The sequence below is a fragment of the Macrobrachium rosenbergii genome, chromosome 4 (genome assembly GCF_040412425.1).
Source record: "Macrobrachium rosenbergii isolate ZJJX-2024 chromosome 4, ASM4041242v1, whole genome shotgun sequence".
Taxonomy (NCBI): Eukaryota; Metazoa; Arthropoda; class Malacostraca; order Decapoda; family Palaemonidae; genus Macrobrachium; species Macrobrachium rosenbergii.
Window position 1 is genome coordinate 2,766,078 of NC_089744.1, and position 13,669 is coordinate 2,779,746.

The 13,669-nt window shown below is 41.3% G+C and overlaps 1 protein-coding gene across 6 annotated transcripts in view; it reads left to right on the forward strand.

The window, feature by feature from the left end:
• The window catches only part of LOC136829761 (probable phosphorylase b kinase regulatory subunit beta), a 119,925-nt gene that overhangs the window by 27,071 nt on the left and 79,185 nt on the right, over nucleotides 1-13,669 (forward strand). For all 6 annotated transcript variants that reach the window (XR_010850484.1, XR_010850485.1, XM_067088637.1 and 3 more), the window contains exon 7: nucleotides 2,906-2,992. Coding sequence is in view for 4 of the 6 variants with exons in the window: in XM_067088637.1 (XP_066944738.1) it covers nucleotides 2,906-2,992 (87 nt within the window). In the remaining 2 variants the exon portion in view is untranslated. The remainder of the gene's footprint in view (nucleotides 1-2,905; nucleotides 2,993-13,669) is intronic.

The following is a 13,669-nucleotide window of genomic DNA, read 5'->3' on the forward strand; positions in this document are numbered from 1 at the left end:
GAGAGAGAGAGAGAGAGAGAGAGAGAGAGAGAGAGAGAGAGAGAGAGAGAATGAATGCTTGGCTGGATGCTACTTATTTTACGGAAAACTTGATGTTACTTGTCATTCATTGTTTGGTGTAATTACAAATTTTGCATTGCAAAACCCATGTAATTTATCTGGGTATATTATGGATTTACAACGATGACTTTATCGCAAATACTTTTTTGGGCAAATTATTTTTTTGGGGAAGTGCAAAATTTTCACTTACTGTGTCTCGCAATTTCTACTAATTATTTCACTTACATAATTAATTTTTGGGAGGATTTTTATTCCATTGTATAGAGCGATCATGCAGCTACAAAATTAAACAAAATTAAGCAGTTTACTTTAAAACTGTCAGAGTTATGACATCTTTGACCAAGAAAAGGTACATATAAACATTTTTGTATCACATGGCTTACCGGCACTTTTCTAATGGAAAACATGACGCTACTTTGTCATTAATTTTTTCTTATTTTCCTTGCTGTAATTGTGCTTTTTGCATTGTATCAACTAGGTAATTTACCTGGGTGTGCTATAGGCAAAAATGGAGACTTTATTGCTGTTAGTTTATAAGTAAATATTTTTAGGGTGGAAAAGTGCAAAATTTTCTCAAATCTCGTAATTTGTACTCATTATTTCGCCTACATAATAGTCATTTTGGTTTATTTTTTGTCATTGTGTAGGATAAGTAATCAGCTGCAAAATGAAACAAAATTGAGCAGTTTGCCTTGAAAACTGTTGGAGATACGCATCTTTGAACAAATAAAGGTATAAACATTTTTACTCTTACTGCTCGAATAAGACAGAAATTGCTTAAGAGTTCCAAAAGGGTTAACATAGCCTTTCATGTATCCATATTAACTTCCAGTATAATCCACAGAAAAAAGGAAGACAAATCATCCTAGTTCCTGTGGCTATTTCAGTTTTTGGGTTATTATTATTTTTCATTCAGTCATCTATCATTGTCATCTATCATTGTGTACATAGACCCATTTGTTATTAGATGGGAGTGTTTTAGTTGGGAAATGTTGGTTTCTCAGATTTTCCTCAGTCTGGCAGGATTTCATGTTTGGTTTAGTTGCAGTAGTTGGTTGGCTGTCAGGAACTGTATTACTCCAGTTTCATAACTGTTAAAACCTGAATTTCTGGATAGATATTCTGTTCATTTATTGTTTTTCTCAAGGTCAGGTGCAGCTGTTTTGATGCCTTCAGTGTCTTATTCTATTAAATTTAGATATTAAGGTTTTTTATGTTTTTGCAGTGTTGAGTTGTGTAACTGTCTGTTTATTTGTATGTTTCTATCTATGCATACTGTTTAGAGATAACCTACCAGATCATTTGTTTTCCTTGGAATTTGTTTATTTTCTGAATTGGCTGTGATTTCTGTAAGGGCATATTTATTGTTGTAGTCTTGATATAGCTATCATTTATTATTTTTTTATTTTAATTATCAGAATTTATTAAACTGTCACTGAACCCAAGAGAGTTTTGGATGAATGACATTGCCTCAAAGAATGTTCTAGATCAAGTGTGTCAACCTTAGCAAGATCATGATAATGGATAGGTTTTAACAATAAATATATTTATGTAAAAACCATATTTGGTGTTAAAATGATGTTGAGGGAATTGAGTAATATTTAGTACACTAAGAAAGTTCATTGTTTGTTAAATTCTCTAGGATACTGACCAGTTACTATAGTGTGAATTCATCATAGTATGTGGAATACTATATACCTGAAATGCAGGAATGGTCTGCATAATGAAAGAATAATGAACATCACCTACAAAAGATTTTATGCTTTATAAGGAAATTTTAAAAATATTTTAACATGTGATCACTTCTTGATTATGGGATCATGTGCTGAATGGCCACCCTTAACCATCTGGGTTAAAATCAGAGCCGCCTGATCCAGTTTGCTGAGGATTGGTTTTGTGATGCCTGAAAAAATTGCAAGTCTCAAGTGAGGCAGTCATTATTTCCACAGGACCAACTGGACGCTTTTTATTTTTATTTTTTTTTGTCATCACCAAATGAATGCTTGACTGTTCTGCTGTTGAAGTGATAAACAAGAGATGGCCTCACTCCAATTTCTGCTCCAGGAGTAGCACATACCTATGATAAATAAGTCGTTTATGTCAGCTGCTGAAGGGCATGGATTTCCAGTACCATATTAAAAGTTTTAGAGGAAGAAGCATCATTTTTGTAATCTGGTGAAGTTTGGTTGAGGTGCCACAATTTAGAATGGAATTTCAGGAGGCATTCAAGCCATCTTGCCATATATATCACTGTTTTTGAGACCCGACCTTGACTGTATGATACCCCAGATTAAGCTCCTTTGAAGAATCTGGTACTGATTGTCATTTCCTCCATCTCTGGGAATATCCCAGAATAAATATGGGGCACTCGAATCCATCTTTTCTAATTGTAATTGTGATCTTGAAGTTTTAACCCCCTTCGGTCTGATGCAGTTATTCTTGGAGGGTTGTTTGAATTAACATCCCAGTTGTCTTTGGAGGTCATGAAGTTTTGATCTGATTGCTATCATTTGGCTGTTAAGCATGTATAAAAAAACTTAACACTGTGATTGCTAGATTTAGAGAATTTTTTAACCTTCTGGATGTGATAATTTCACATGTTTTCTGTAATTTGATGCTGCTGCATCACAGTGCAAGATTTTATAGGATATTTTCTTTGAAGATTTTTTTTTTTATATGCAGAACTATGCAAGTTGGAATTATGCACATTGGTGTTTATGTGTAGTTATAAATTACACTGCTTTTACAATCATCATCACTCATTCTTTGGAAGTAAATTTTGAAAGCAGTAATACATTTTTTAGTGACATTAAAATGTTTTCAAAATTTTTCTTTATTTTTCCAGCATGTTGATGCCAGTTTGATATGTGCAATATCGTTCCCAGCTTTTGCAACACATGACCAGGGGTTGTACTCTAAAACAAGGAGCCAGGTAGTATATTTTCCTTGGTTGAGATTCATGATATAATTTATGTTCAGGTATCCCAAAATCTGAGTAATACTTTTTTTATTTTTAGACAAAGTCATGTAGAAGTTAAAGTTTGCTGTTAAGTAGCACTCAAATGACTTTTTTAATTTTTAGACAAAGTCACATAGAAATTAAAGTTTGCTGTTAAGTCAGTATTTGTTAAAGAAACCCGTGAATCATAATTAGCGTTATTCTCTGTGAAAAGGACCCAGCCTTACTGACTTGGAAGACTTTAAAGAAGAAAAGTCCCACACATGCCCAGCTCACAATCAATTTTCCTTCAGTTAATTTCCCATTCTTCTTTTGGCTCCAGTGATGTTGGAAGCATGCTAATTTCCCAGGATCCACATTGTATTCTTTCCCAGTTATTTTGTTGTTCAACACATCTCTTATGTTTTTTCACCTTCACATATATTGAAGTAGTTCTCATGTGTATATTCTTACTCTCTTGGATGTGATTCAGGCTGCATCTCCTTTTTCTTGATGTGTCACTGTGAGTACAGGCTATTTTTCTTGTGTACTGTATTCATAACTTTTTTACCTTTCAATTCTTTATGTATCTTTCCTTAGTTGTCTCAATTGGGTGAGGTTTTTCTCTTGATGTAGAGTTATTTTTGCCCATGTTAGAGATTTCCGTTATTTCTCATATAACTTCAATGATGTCTGTTATCTCCTGTTTTGAGTATTTAGGCTTAAAATACCATTTACATGTTTCTGTATAATATTGAACAATAAGCATGGATTTCAGAGAAAATTCCTTTTACGTATTTAAAAGGAATTATTGGATTTTACATAGTAACAGTTTTTGGTGATGGATGCCTTGCATTCCATTTCCATTTTCATACTTAGTCTGATTTTAATATTTTTGTTTTGTATGCATTGTAAATTCGTTTTGTTTTTGCTTTTGTTATGCTTCCCTCTGTTAGTACCAATACTGTAGTCAGTGAAGAACGTTGTTAACCCTTAAGGGACGGATGGAGCCTCAGTGTGAAGTAAAACAGGATTGGGGAGGTGGACGGATTGAGCTTGAGTGTGAAACAATATTACGCACCGCTGTCATGGTAAGAATGACGCGAGATAGAGGTGCCAATACTTCTATATGCTATAAATTCACTAATGGCAACTTTTATACTGACGTGAGAGTTGGGCCAGTTGCCACAGACGTCTTTTCACAGCCATCAGTAATACTTCAGACTTGAAGGGAGAAAGTACTGCCTCTCTCTCTCACATGAGTCTTTTTGTAAATTTGCTTGTAAATATACGAAGGGGTTGCTGTTGTTTTTTGTTTTTGTCTTTTACGATAGTATGCAATGTGTAAATGTAATTTTACAAAGAAAATTGCAAAGAAATATTAGAAAAAGCATGTAAAAGTAAAAAAAAAGTTTGAATCTTCCTTCTCGCAAGTTTACGTGAATATTTTTCAACAAATATGCAGAAAAATTTTTACTGCTTTTATTTCTTATCTGTTTTGATATTGTGTGAGCAGTAATAATAATTTTAAAAAGTACAATAAATTTATTTATTAAAAAAAACATATATAAATTGGTAAAATTTACGATTGTCTTGTAAATGAGGCCCCACAAGGGTTGTAAATAGTCATTTTCAACTTCTTGTGGAAGGTAGGGAAAATTGTTTAGAATTTTTTTATTTATACAGTGTAAATGTACGTGTCATTCTCTTTCCAGTGATGTGATTTTTTTTTATTTTGCCGACCTCAAAGTTTCCCTGGTCTGGGGTGCTGCACATTGATAAATTATGCCGTCCTTTAAGGGTTAATATTGCATACTGAATACTGCTTATGTTTTCTGGGATTTTCAGAGATTATTCTTTTTCCATATTCTTGGTGAATTTGCCCTGTTCATGGTAATGGTCGTCGTGTGCTTCATTTTTGCCTTTTTATATTTATTTCTGCTGTAACATTTTCAGGGTTTTGGCTTTGTGAATTAATGTTTTTTATTGTGTTACTTTTGTGCTTTGCCTCTGCTTGTACTAACCTTTAGGGAAGATTTTAATCTAAATTAAGCCTTAGCAGTCTATTTTAGCCAGAAGTTAGGTTTGCTGTTCTTTTAGGTCACTCTTCATAGTTTTCGTGTGTAGGATTGTCAGTTTTTTCTTACCTCAGTACTGGCCTTATCTGTATCTCTCGGTTCTTTTCCATGATGACTTCTGCACCCTCAGGGCTGCCTCCTCCACTGCAAAGAAGTTTTTTGTTGGAGGTGGGGACCTTTTCCTTTTTATACAGTCCCTATACAGTCTCTGTGTTTGCTTTCCTCCCCTTCCATACTGAACTCCTAATGCAAGTGGTAGTGCCTTCACTTGTAACCTGATGAGATCAGCGATGTCCCTAAACTGGATAGCAGGGGGAACAGTATGGATGTTCTCTCTTCAACAAAGTTTTCTTAGGCGTTTAGACCTTTCTACATTGAGATCTGCAGTACTTCTTGTCCACTATGCAAAGGCAGTTCTGGTTTTCTTGGAACATTGAATGTGTTAGTTGGTTGCGAGGTTGTGCTTGACGGCTCCTCCTGCTTTGCCTGCTCTTCTGTTGTCATCGCCTCCTCCATTAATGACATCCTTTCAGATTCTGTTCCTTGGTCTACAATATCTGCAGCCTCTTTGAGGTTTGTCCTGCTGCTTAATTCTATATGCCCTGACCTGTCTCTGGTTTCTTATTCTCAATCCTTCTGATGTCTTGATCCTGTGTACTTGGCTGTTCCTGTATACACAATGGCTCCCTTGTACTTACCTGCTTCCCAAGTCCTCAGTTGCCTTCCTGTCCTCTGCTTTGACACCTACAAGGTTTTTTTTTCTTCTTCAGTGCTCCTTGAATCTTTGACAATTCAGCTGCTCAAAGTCTGTTACCATTTTCTCAGATGCCACTCTCTCTCTTGCCCAGGAGTTCCAGGTGTCATGTCCGGGAGAAAGCGGGTAAGGCATCTTAGTCATTTGGCCCTGCAGGTTCAGTGTCATTGATATCTTGCAACGTGTGAGGCCCAATCCCCCAAGTTTGTTAAATCTCTTATCACCTCTAAGGGGAGTGTCATCTCGAATCATCCTCCTAGGTATCTTTCAGTTCTCTCTTCTTAGCTTTTGTCCTCAAGTTGTGCTAGTACCCTATTGTTGCAGATTCAGTCACACTTGCTGCTCAGTAACTATCCATCTGTTCTCTGTGTGGTGCTTTAAGTTGCTGTCCTTTAATTTGGCAAAGAAGCATCAAGGTAGTGAAATTAGTATATCTTTGACAAACTGGGGTCTTGGCCCGTTCTTTTAGTACTTTGAAAGTTATGTCTTCTGGTATGTTTGTAAACCCTTCCAGAGCTAAGCATCACCTTTCTCTTCGTGCTCTTCATTTTGAGAACTTTTATGTACTGTATATGGAACTGTCCTCCAGCTTATTCTATCCTTCTTCATTAGAGCTGCATTTGGCTACCACAACTATCCTGGGCCATTGTATGATCATTGGTGTGTTGCTGGGTTATTCATCTATTTGTTTTTTGTAGTGAAAATTTTACCCTGCATGCAGTGACTATAGGAGGAGCTTGAGCTGCTTAATGCCAGGGATCATCTGGCTTTTTTTACCCCTTGGTGAATATTGGTTCCCTATATTTGCTCCTCATTCTGTACACTGATGGTCATGATTATGTTGGGAGATGCTATCTGCTAGGTCCTGTATGGTATGCTACTTATGGGGGAACTCTGCTTTTTGGGGGAGCTTAGGTGGCTTATGATAAGTCTTGTAATCTATCTTCATCACCATTTTCTTGACCACATATGAATTATTATTTCTTGGAACATGCAGCTCCAATTGATAATTATCAAGCCCATTTTCAAGCACCTAGCCCTTGCTCTTCCATGAGGTCAGATCCCACTGTCTTCCCTGCTTCGTTTTCTTAACCTGGAGGGCCTTGGCTTTTAACCCTCATCTGTTCCCTCCCCAACCCTTCCACGTCAGCAGCCTTTACCTTTTTTGCTGATTGACAGTGGAAGTTCTTGGAAAATTTAACTCTCTCATTTCTTTTTTCCACCCTTCCTCCACTGGTCGGTACCTATCTTTGGAAGATTTTGGAAGTCACTAAGAGTCTTTTGGCATGTGGGTCTTAGTTTTTGAGTTATTTGTTACTTGACATGGGTTTCTCCCTTGCAATAGTAGTATGCCACCTTCTTTCCTGTCCCTTCTGTCTGATAAAGATGGTGGACTGGATCTTCCAACAGATTTGTTTTATTTTGATGAGATCATCAGGGGATCTGTGTGAGGCTTGGTCCTCAGTTCCTGTAATAACCAAATTTTTCTATCCTAGGAATGTATGTTTGCTCTTGTTCTCTTTTAATTAGACTTCACCTGGCCCTATCTTCGTGCTTCCTCCATAAAGAAATGCAGTCATTGCAGTGACAACTTTTCCTTGAGCTTCTGAATTCCTACTTGACAGTGGTGCTTATGGCATCACTTTTCACTTTTTTGGGCTTTATTAGACTTGTTTTTCTGTTGTCCCTCCTGGCTGTATTCTTGTTCTTGCCCCTTCTAACTGTCTAAGTTTGCTCCATACCTTTTCTTACAGAGCTTCCTATTTGGGATTTCCATGTGCTCCAGGATTCATGGCTCAGAATATCCTGTTAGTAAGGACACCATTCTTGGAGGACTTGGCTTCTGTTGCTTTGCTCTACACTTCCCTTGATGTTGATCTTCACTGCCCTGAGAGGGCTTTCAGCCTTGCCTTCAGTATTTTGTATTTTTGTATAAGTAACTTTCCCAGTAAGTACATAGCTATAGTTTCTAACTTGTGAGGCAGCTTTTTATTTTAAAAATCACAGTGGCACTTCAGTTGTTTAGTGTAGGTGACAAGCCCCACCCACTAATGGGAGTAATGGAAACGATTTAGCAGATAACCTCATTCTGTTTCTTCTGGCTCTTGAGTAAACATCAGTTGTTTGCAGTTGTTTGTTCATTGGTTTTCATTTGAGTAACTGGATGTAGGTGAAGTATTATCACTTATTTTGGGTAGCCCTCAAGCTTTGGTAGCTTTCAGGATCAGTTTTTTTGTAGTTTTTGTTGTCATTATGTGTGATTCAAGTTCATGTAGTTTTTGTTACTGTAGCAAAGGTTGTACAACCAGATTGATCAAATCTTCATATGACTCATATAGTTTGCATTAAGTGTAGGGGGCAGGAATGTACTAAGGAGAGAACTTGTGCTGAATGTAATGATTGGGATGAGCAAAAGTGGAAGGTAATTAAATCTCACCTAGACAAATTAGAAAGGGATAGCCTAGAATCTATACCTAAGCCTAGGTTAGAAGATACCCCTGCTATTCCTTCTTCCCCTCTTCCCACTTTTCCTCCTGCTACTAACCCCCCTGCTTTTAATCCACTTACTCCTGCGCCTGGTTCCCTTGCTTCCAACCCTGATGCCATTGCCAGTCTCGAGTCTAGGTTTGACAAGAAGTTTAACCTAGTAGTGAATACAGTGGCGGAGTTAGGGACATCACTGAAGGTGTTAATGGAAAAAGTGTATTCAGATAAAATGACAAGTGGTAGTGTTGCACAAATTTAGGAGGAGATCACTCTCCTGCTCCCCTGAACCTGGGAGAAGACATACCAGAAGTCCAAGGGAGGCTGGTGGGGTTTGCCCATAGGTAGCTGCCCCCTCAGTCGAGCCTGTTGCACGTCCCCAGGTATTGGCAGACAGCCACTGGAAAGGTGTCTTGACAAATGTGCACCAGTTATTGTCCAGTTCTGAGGATTCCAGCACTGACAGGAGGTGCCGCAAGCGCTATCTTGATGTGTCTTGCCCTCTGAAGAGGCATGCGCACGATGCTGCACGCCGTTCTCCACTGCCTGTTAAGCGGTATAAGGAGGCTCATCTCAGCCCACAGCCTTCCTGTAGTTTTGCTGTGGATCCCTCTGTCTCTGCCTCAGTCCAACATCCACACACTGCATGGGACAGCCCGAAGACCTTCTCTCTTGAGCACCCAGTTGTTGAGCGGCCTTACTTGGCCCCCAAGCATCCAACGAACCCTCTCAGGGGCCCGTTGTTATCATCCAAGTATCCACCTGCTCCTGAGTGCTCAGTGCCGCTTCCCAAGCACCTGGTGCCAGCTTCCAGCTGCCCGGCACCAGCTCCCAGCTGCCCAGCACCAGCTCCCAGCTGCCCGGCACCAGCTCCCAAGCACCCGGCATCAGCTCCTGAGTGCCCAGCACCAACTCTTCAGTACCAGTTTCCTGTTCCGGGGCACCAAGCGCCTGCTTCCGACAGTGGGTCTCCTTTGGTACCCATTAAACAGCAGTTAGCAGAGATTATGAACTTGCTAAAGAAAGCTTTGCTAAAGAAAGCTCCGCCCACCTCCAAGGCTAGTCCTGATTTGCCCCTGTCTCCAGTCTCCTCAGGAGAGGAGGAATTGGATCAAGAATCTGCCCTTGCTTCAGCATGTGCAGCTCTCCTTCAATATTTGCTGGTGAGCTTTCCTACTTTTTTACTACAGCTGCCCTGGTCTCGCCTGCTTCAACCTTTCTGATGAGGAGCCATCCAGATTACAGATCCAGGCTGCCAAAAATGGTGCTTTCCTTGTCTTCTAGGAAGGCACTCAAGGAGATTGAAGTTTGGCTTTCTGCTAAGAGGGAGTACGATAAGGCTTCCTTCGCCTTTTCTCCCTCACGCTTAGAAGTAAGCTCCTTCTTTGGGAGTTGCTGCCTCCTCCCAAGGGAACTTCTCCAGTCTCATTGACTCCTCCCTATGCTTGGTGTTTTCGTCAGCGAAAATTATGTTTTCGTTGGCAGAACTTGACCACCTTGCCAAGGACCTCTTCAGGGTGTTTGAAGTTTTCAGTTTCTTGGACTGGACGGTGGGAGCACTAGCCAAGAAGATTGAAGATTGCAATGGCTAAGTAGGAGACTTCACCTCGGACTGGTTAGGAGTCCTTTCTTGCGCTGACAAGGCCATCAGGGATGTCTCTCTTGAACTTGCGGTTCTTTTCTCTCTCTCTCTCTGGGGGTTTTGAAGGAAAGAGAATTATGGTGCTCCTTTACCACTAAAGGTCACTCAGATCCAGAAGTCAGCTATGTTATTTTCGCCATTGGATCCTCTTCACCTCTGTGAGAAAAATTACTTTGGACCTCCAAAAGAAGTCCACTCAGGATCTACTGTCAAAGTCTTCCGAACTCTCCAAGGATTCGTTTGCGTTTGCACCCAAGACAGCCTCTCCACTTCAGCAGCAGCCCTTTCGAGGGAGTAAGCCCAGGTCACAGCCTAGAACCCGCTCTTATGTCTGCTTCTCTTCTAGAGCCATGAAAAGGGTTCAACAAATGAGAAGGAGGTCCTTCCTGCACCAGTGGGAGCCAGACTCCCCAAGTTTTGGGAAAGGTGGAGGATCAGAGGAGCAAAGCCATGTTTTGTCAAGGTTCTGAAGGAGGGCTATGCCATCCCGTTCATGAAGAGCCCTCCTTTGGTCACTTCTCCCATCGCCTTGACAGCCTACTCAAGAGGCTCAGAGAAACATATGGCACTTTTGGAGGTATCCTCCCTCATCCAAAAGAGAGCCGTAGAAGAGGTCAAGGTCACCAGCTCAGAAGGCTTCTACAACTGTCTTTTTGTGGTCCCCAAAACATCGGGAGGTTGGAGACCAGTTCAAAATGGAGACAAACCAGTCAGTCCTATCATCCATTCACCAGAGTGATTGGGTGATAGCCTTGGATATGCAGGATGCATAATTCCACATCCTCATCCATCCGGACTCCAGGAAGTATCTAAGGTTCATCTTCCAGGACAAAATCTTCCAGTTTCGGGCTCTTTGCTTCGACCTCTCTAGGACACCTCAAGTGTTCACTCAGGTCCTCGCTTCTCTAGCTAACTGGCTTCGTTTAGTAGGAATAAATGTCAGTCTATATCTGGACGACTGGCTTCTTCGATACCCTTCGAAGGAAAAGTGCATGGAGGATTTGAACAGGATTTTTCTCCTCACACAGGAACTGGGCAATATCATCAAGCTTCAGAAGTCCCAGTTGACCTTGTCACAAGAGATACTCTGTTTGGAGATGAGACTCGACTCTCGGATTTTTCAGGCTTTTCCGTTTGCCAAGAGAATTGCCAGATGCCTTCAGACGGTCTACGAGTTTCTAGCTCTTTTGTCCTGCTTGGCTCATCAGTGGATGAGCCTACTGGAGACTCTGTCATCCATCAAGATGTTCGTCAAGTTAGGCAGACTTCAGTGAGAGTTTTGCCATTCTACCTCAAGGCCAACTTGGACAGGAAAACACAGCCGAACACTTATGTGTTTCCCATAACCCCAGAGATCAAATTGGACCTGCAATGGTGGCTTTCCAAACAAAGATTTTCAGAAGGCAAGTCCCTTCATCCTCTGAGCCTAGACTTAGACTTCTACTCAGACCCCTTGGATCTAGGTTGGGGAGCTCTCTTGGGGAACTAGGAAGTTTCTGGGACGTGGTCTCCAGTAGAACAGAACCTTCACATCAACCTCAGAAATCTGAAAGGGATTCACTTAGGGCTTCAGTGCTTCTCAACCCTAGTTCACAAGAAGACTGTGGTCATCCATTCAGACAATACTTCAGCCCTAACGTACATATGAAAACAAGGTGCACTCACTCATTTTCTCTCTGCCAGACAGCAAGAGACCTCCTACTGTGGCAGATCAAAATAGAGTGAATTCTAGTCACTCAATTTATTCAGGGGAAACTAAATGTTGTGGCAGACGAACTGAGATGTCGGAAGCAGGTCCTTCCCACGGAGTGGACCATGGATCCCCTGGCCCGTCGGGATCTGTGAAAACTGTGGGGCAAGCTGACATTGGGCGTATTTGCCACCTCAAGGAACTATCGCCTTCCTCTCTTTTTGTTCTCCGGGCCTGGACCCTCTAGCATGGGCAACAGCCAACATGCTTCAAGATTGGTCCAACTTGGACCTCTACACCTTTCGGCCCTTCAACATGCTCAGGGAAGTGCTGAACAAGTTTCAGGCTCATCGCAACATTACGATGACCCTTATAGCCCCCTGCTACGGTTGTCGGTGGACTTTCTGAGACTCCTTCCCCAAAAACCATGTCTACATAGAGAACCTCACTTCAAGAGATACCACCAAGGGTTGTCCGCTCTTGCCCTCACAGGCTTCACACTGTCTGGAAACTTGTCAGAGTGAAAGGGTTTTCAAGATGTGCTGCAGAGGCTTTTGCAAGATGCAGGCGTCAATCCTCTAGCTGCATCTACCAGGCTAAGTGGGCGATTTTCTGAAGCTGGTGTCTCAAGACACAACTTCTCTTCTCCTGAGACATCTGTGACCCTTCTCCTAGACATCTTGACCCAAATTGTGGATTTCCTCCTTTATCTGAGGAGATCTAGGGGTCTCTCATCCTCTACCATTAAGGGGTATTGAGCTTTGCTTAGCTCAGTGTTTAAGCACAGGTGCCTGAACCTTTCGTCAAACCCAGATCTTAACGACCTTGTCAAGTCCTTTGATCCATCCAAGCAAGCAAAGGAAGGAAGATCCAGTCTCCTGGAATGTGGACTTAGTGTTGAAGTGGCTGACAGGTCCGTTTTTGAACCCGCACGTTCCTTTTCTCTAAAGAACCTTACCCAGAAGACTCTCTTCGTAGTGGCCTTGGCTACTGCTAAACAGATTAGCGAGATCCAGGCCATCGATAAAAAGGTAGGTTTTTCTCTAAGAGATGCAGTATGTTCCTTTACCCTTGGATTTTTGCCAAGAACGAGGACCCATCTAAGCTCTGGCCCCATTCGTTCTCCATTAAGAACTTAACGGACATCCTTGGCTTTGAGGAAGAAGAGAGATTTCTTTGTCCTGTTAGGGCTTTAAGGTATTACCGGAGCAGGACCAAGAATATCGGGGCCATCCAGTAACCTCTGGAGTTCAGTCAAGAACCCATCTCACCCTCAGACTAAGAATGCATTGTCCTTCTTCCTGAGGGACTTAATTTCTGAGGTGCACGGGCAGATTCAGGAGGACAATTTGCCTACTTTTAAAGTGAGAGCTCTTGACATCAGGGCAGTCCCTACCTCATTAGCTTTCAGGCACAATATATCCCTTACTTCCATTCTGCAATCAGCCTACTGGAAGTGCAAATCAGTCTTCATGTCTCACGATTTGAAAGAAGTCAAAACAGTGTTTGAAAATTGCAGTACCTTGGGGCTATTATCAGCAGCTGGCATGGTAGTGGGGGAAGAAACATAGAAAGCTCTCTTTTTTTTCCTCATGCTATCTCTTCTCCTTGAAGTAAGGTGTTGAGTTTTGGGGAGCCTGGGGGTACAATGTACCAGTCTGAGTGGGTGGGTTGTGGCTTTTTCGGTGTAGGTGACAGCTTTGTTTGGTTGTTTTTTATATTGGTACTGTGCCCAGGGCAAGGGCACTTGTGTATACTTTGCCAGCGATCAAGCCTATCATCCGCCACAAGGCTCCCACTTTAGTAGAGGCGACCCATGTCTCAACTGCCATCCCACTACAGGTTAAGATGAGCATCAACCGGAGTCAGTATTCACCTGCAGTAGCTCTCTTACCAGGTAAGGAAATGACAAGCATTGTTTCAATGCTAGCAGTTTTTTCCATTTCAAAGTCATAACAATGCCTTAATGTTACTTAAGTGAGAATGATATGTTCCTAAAAAAATTAAGTTTCACATATATATA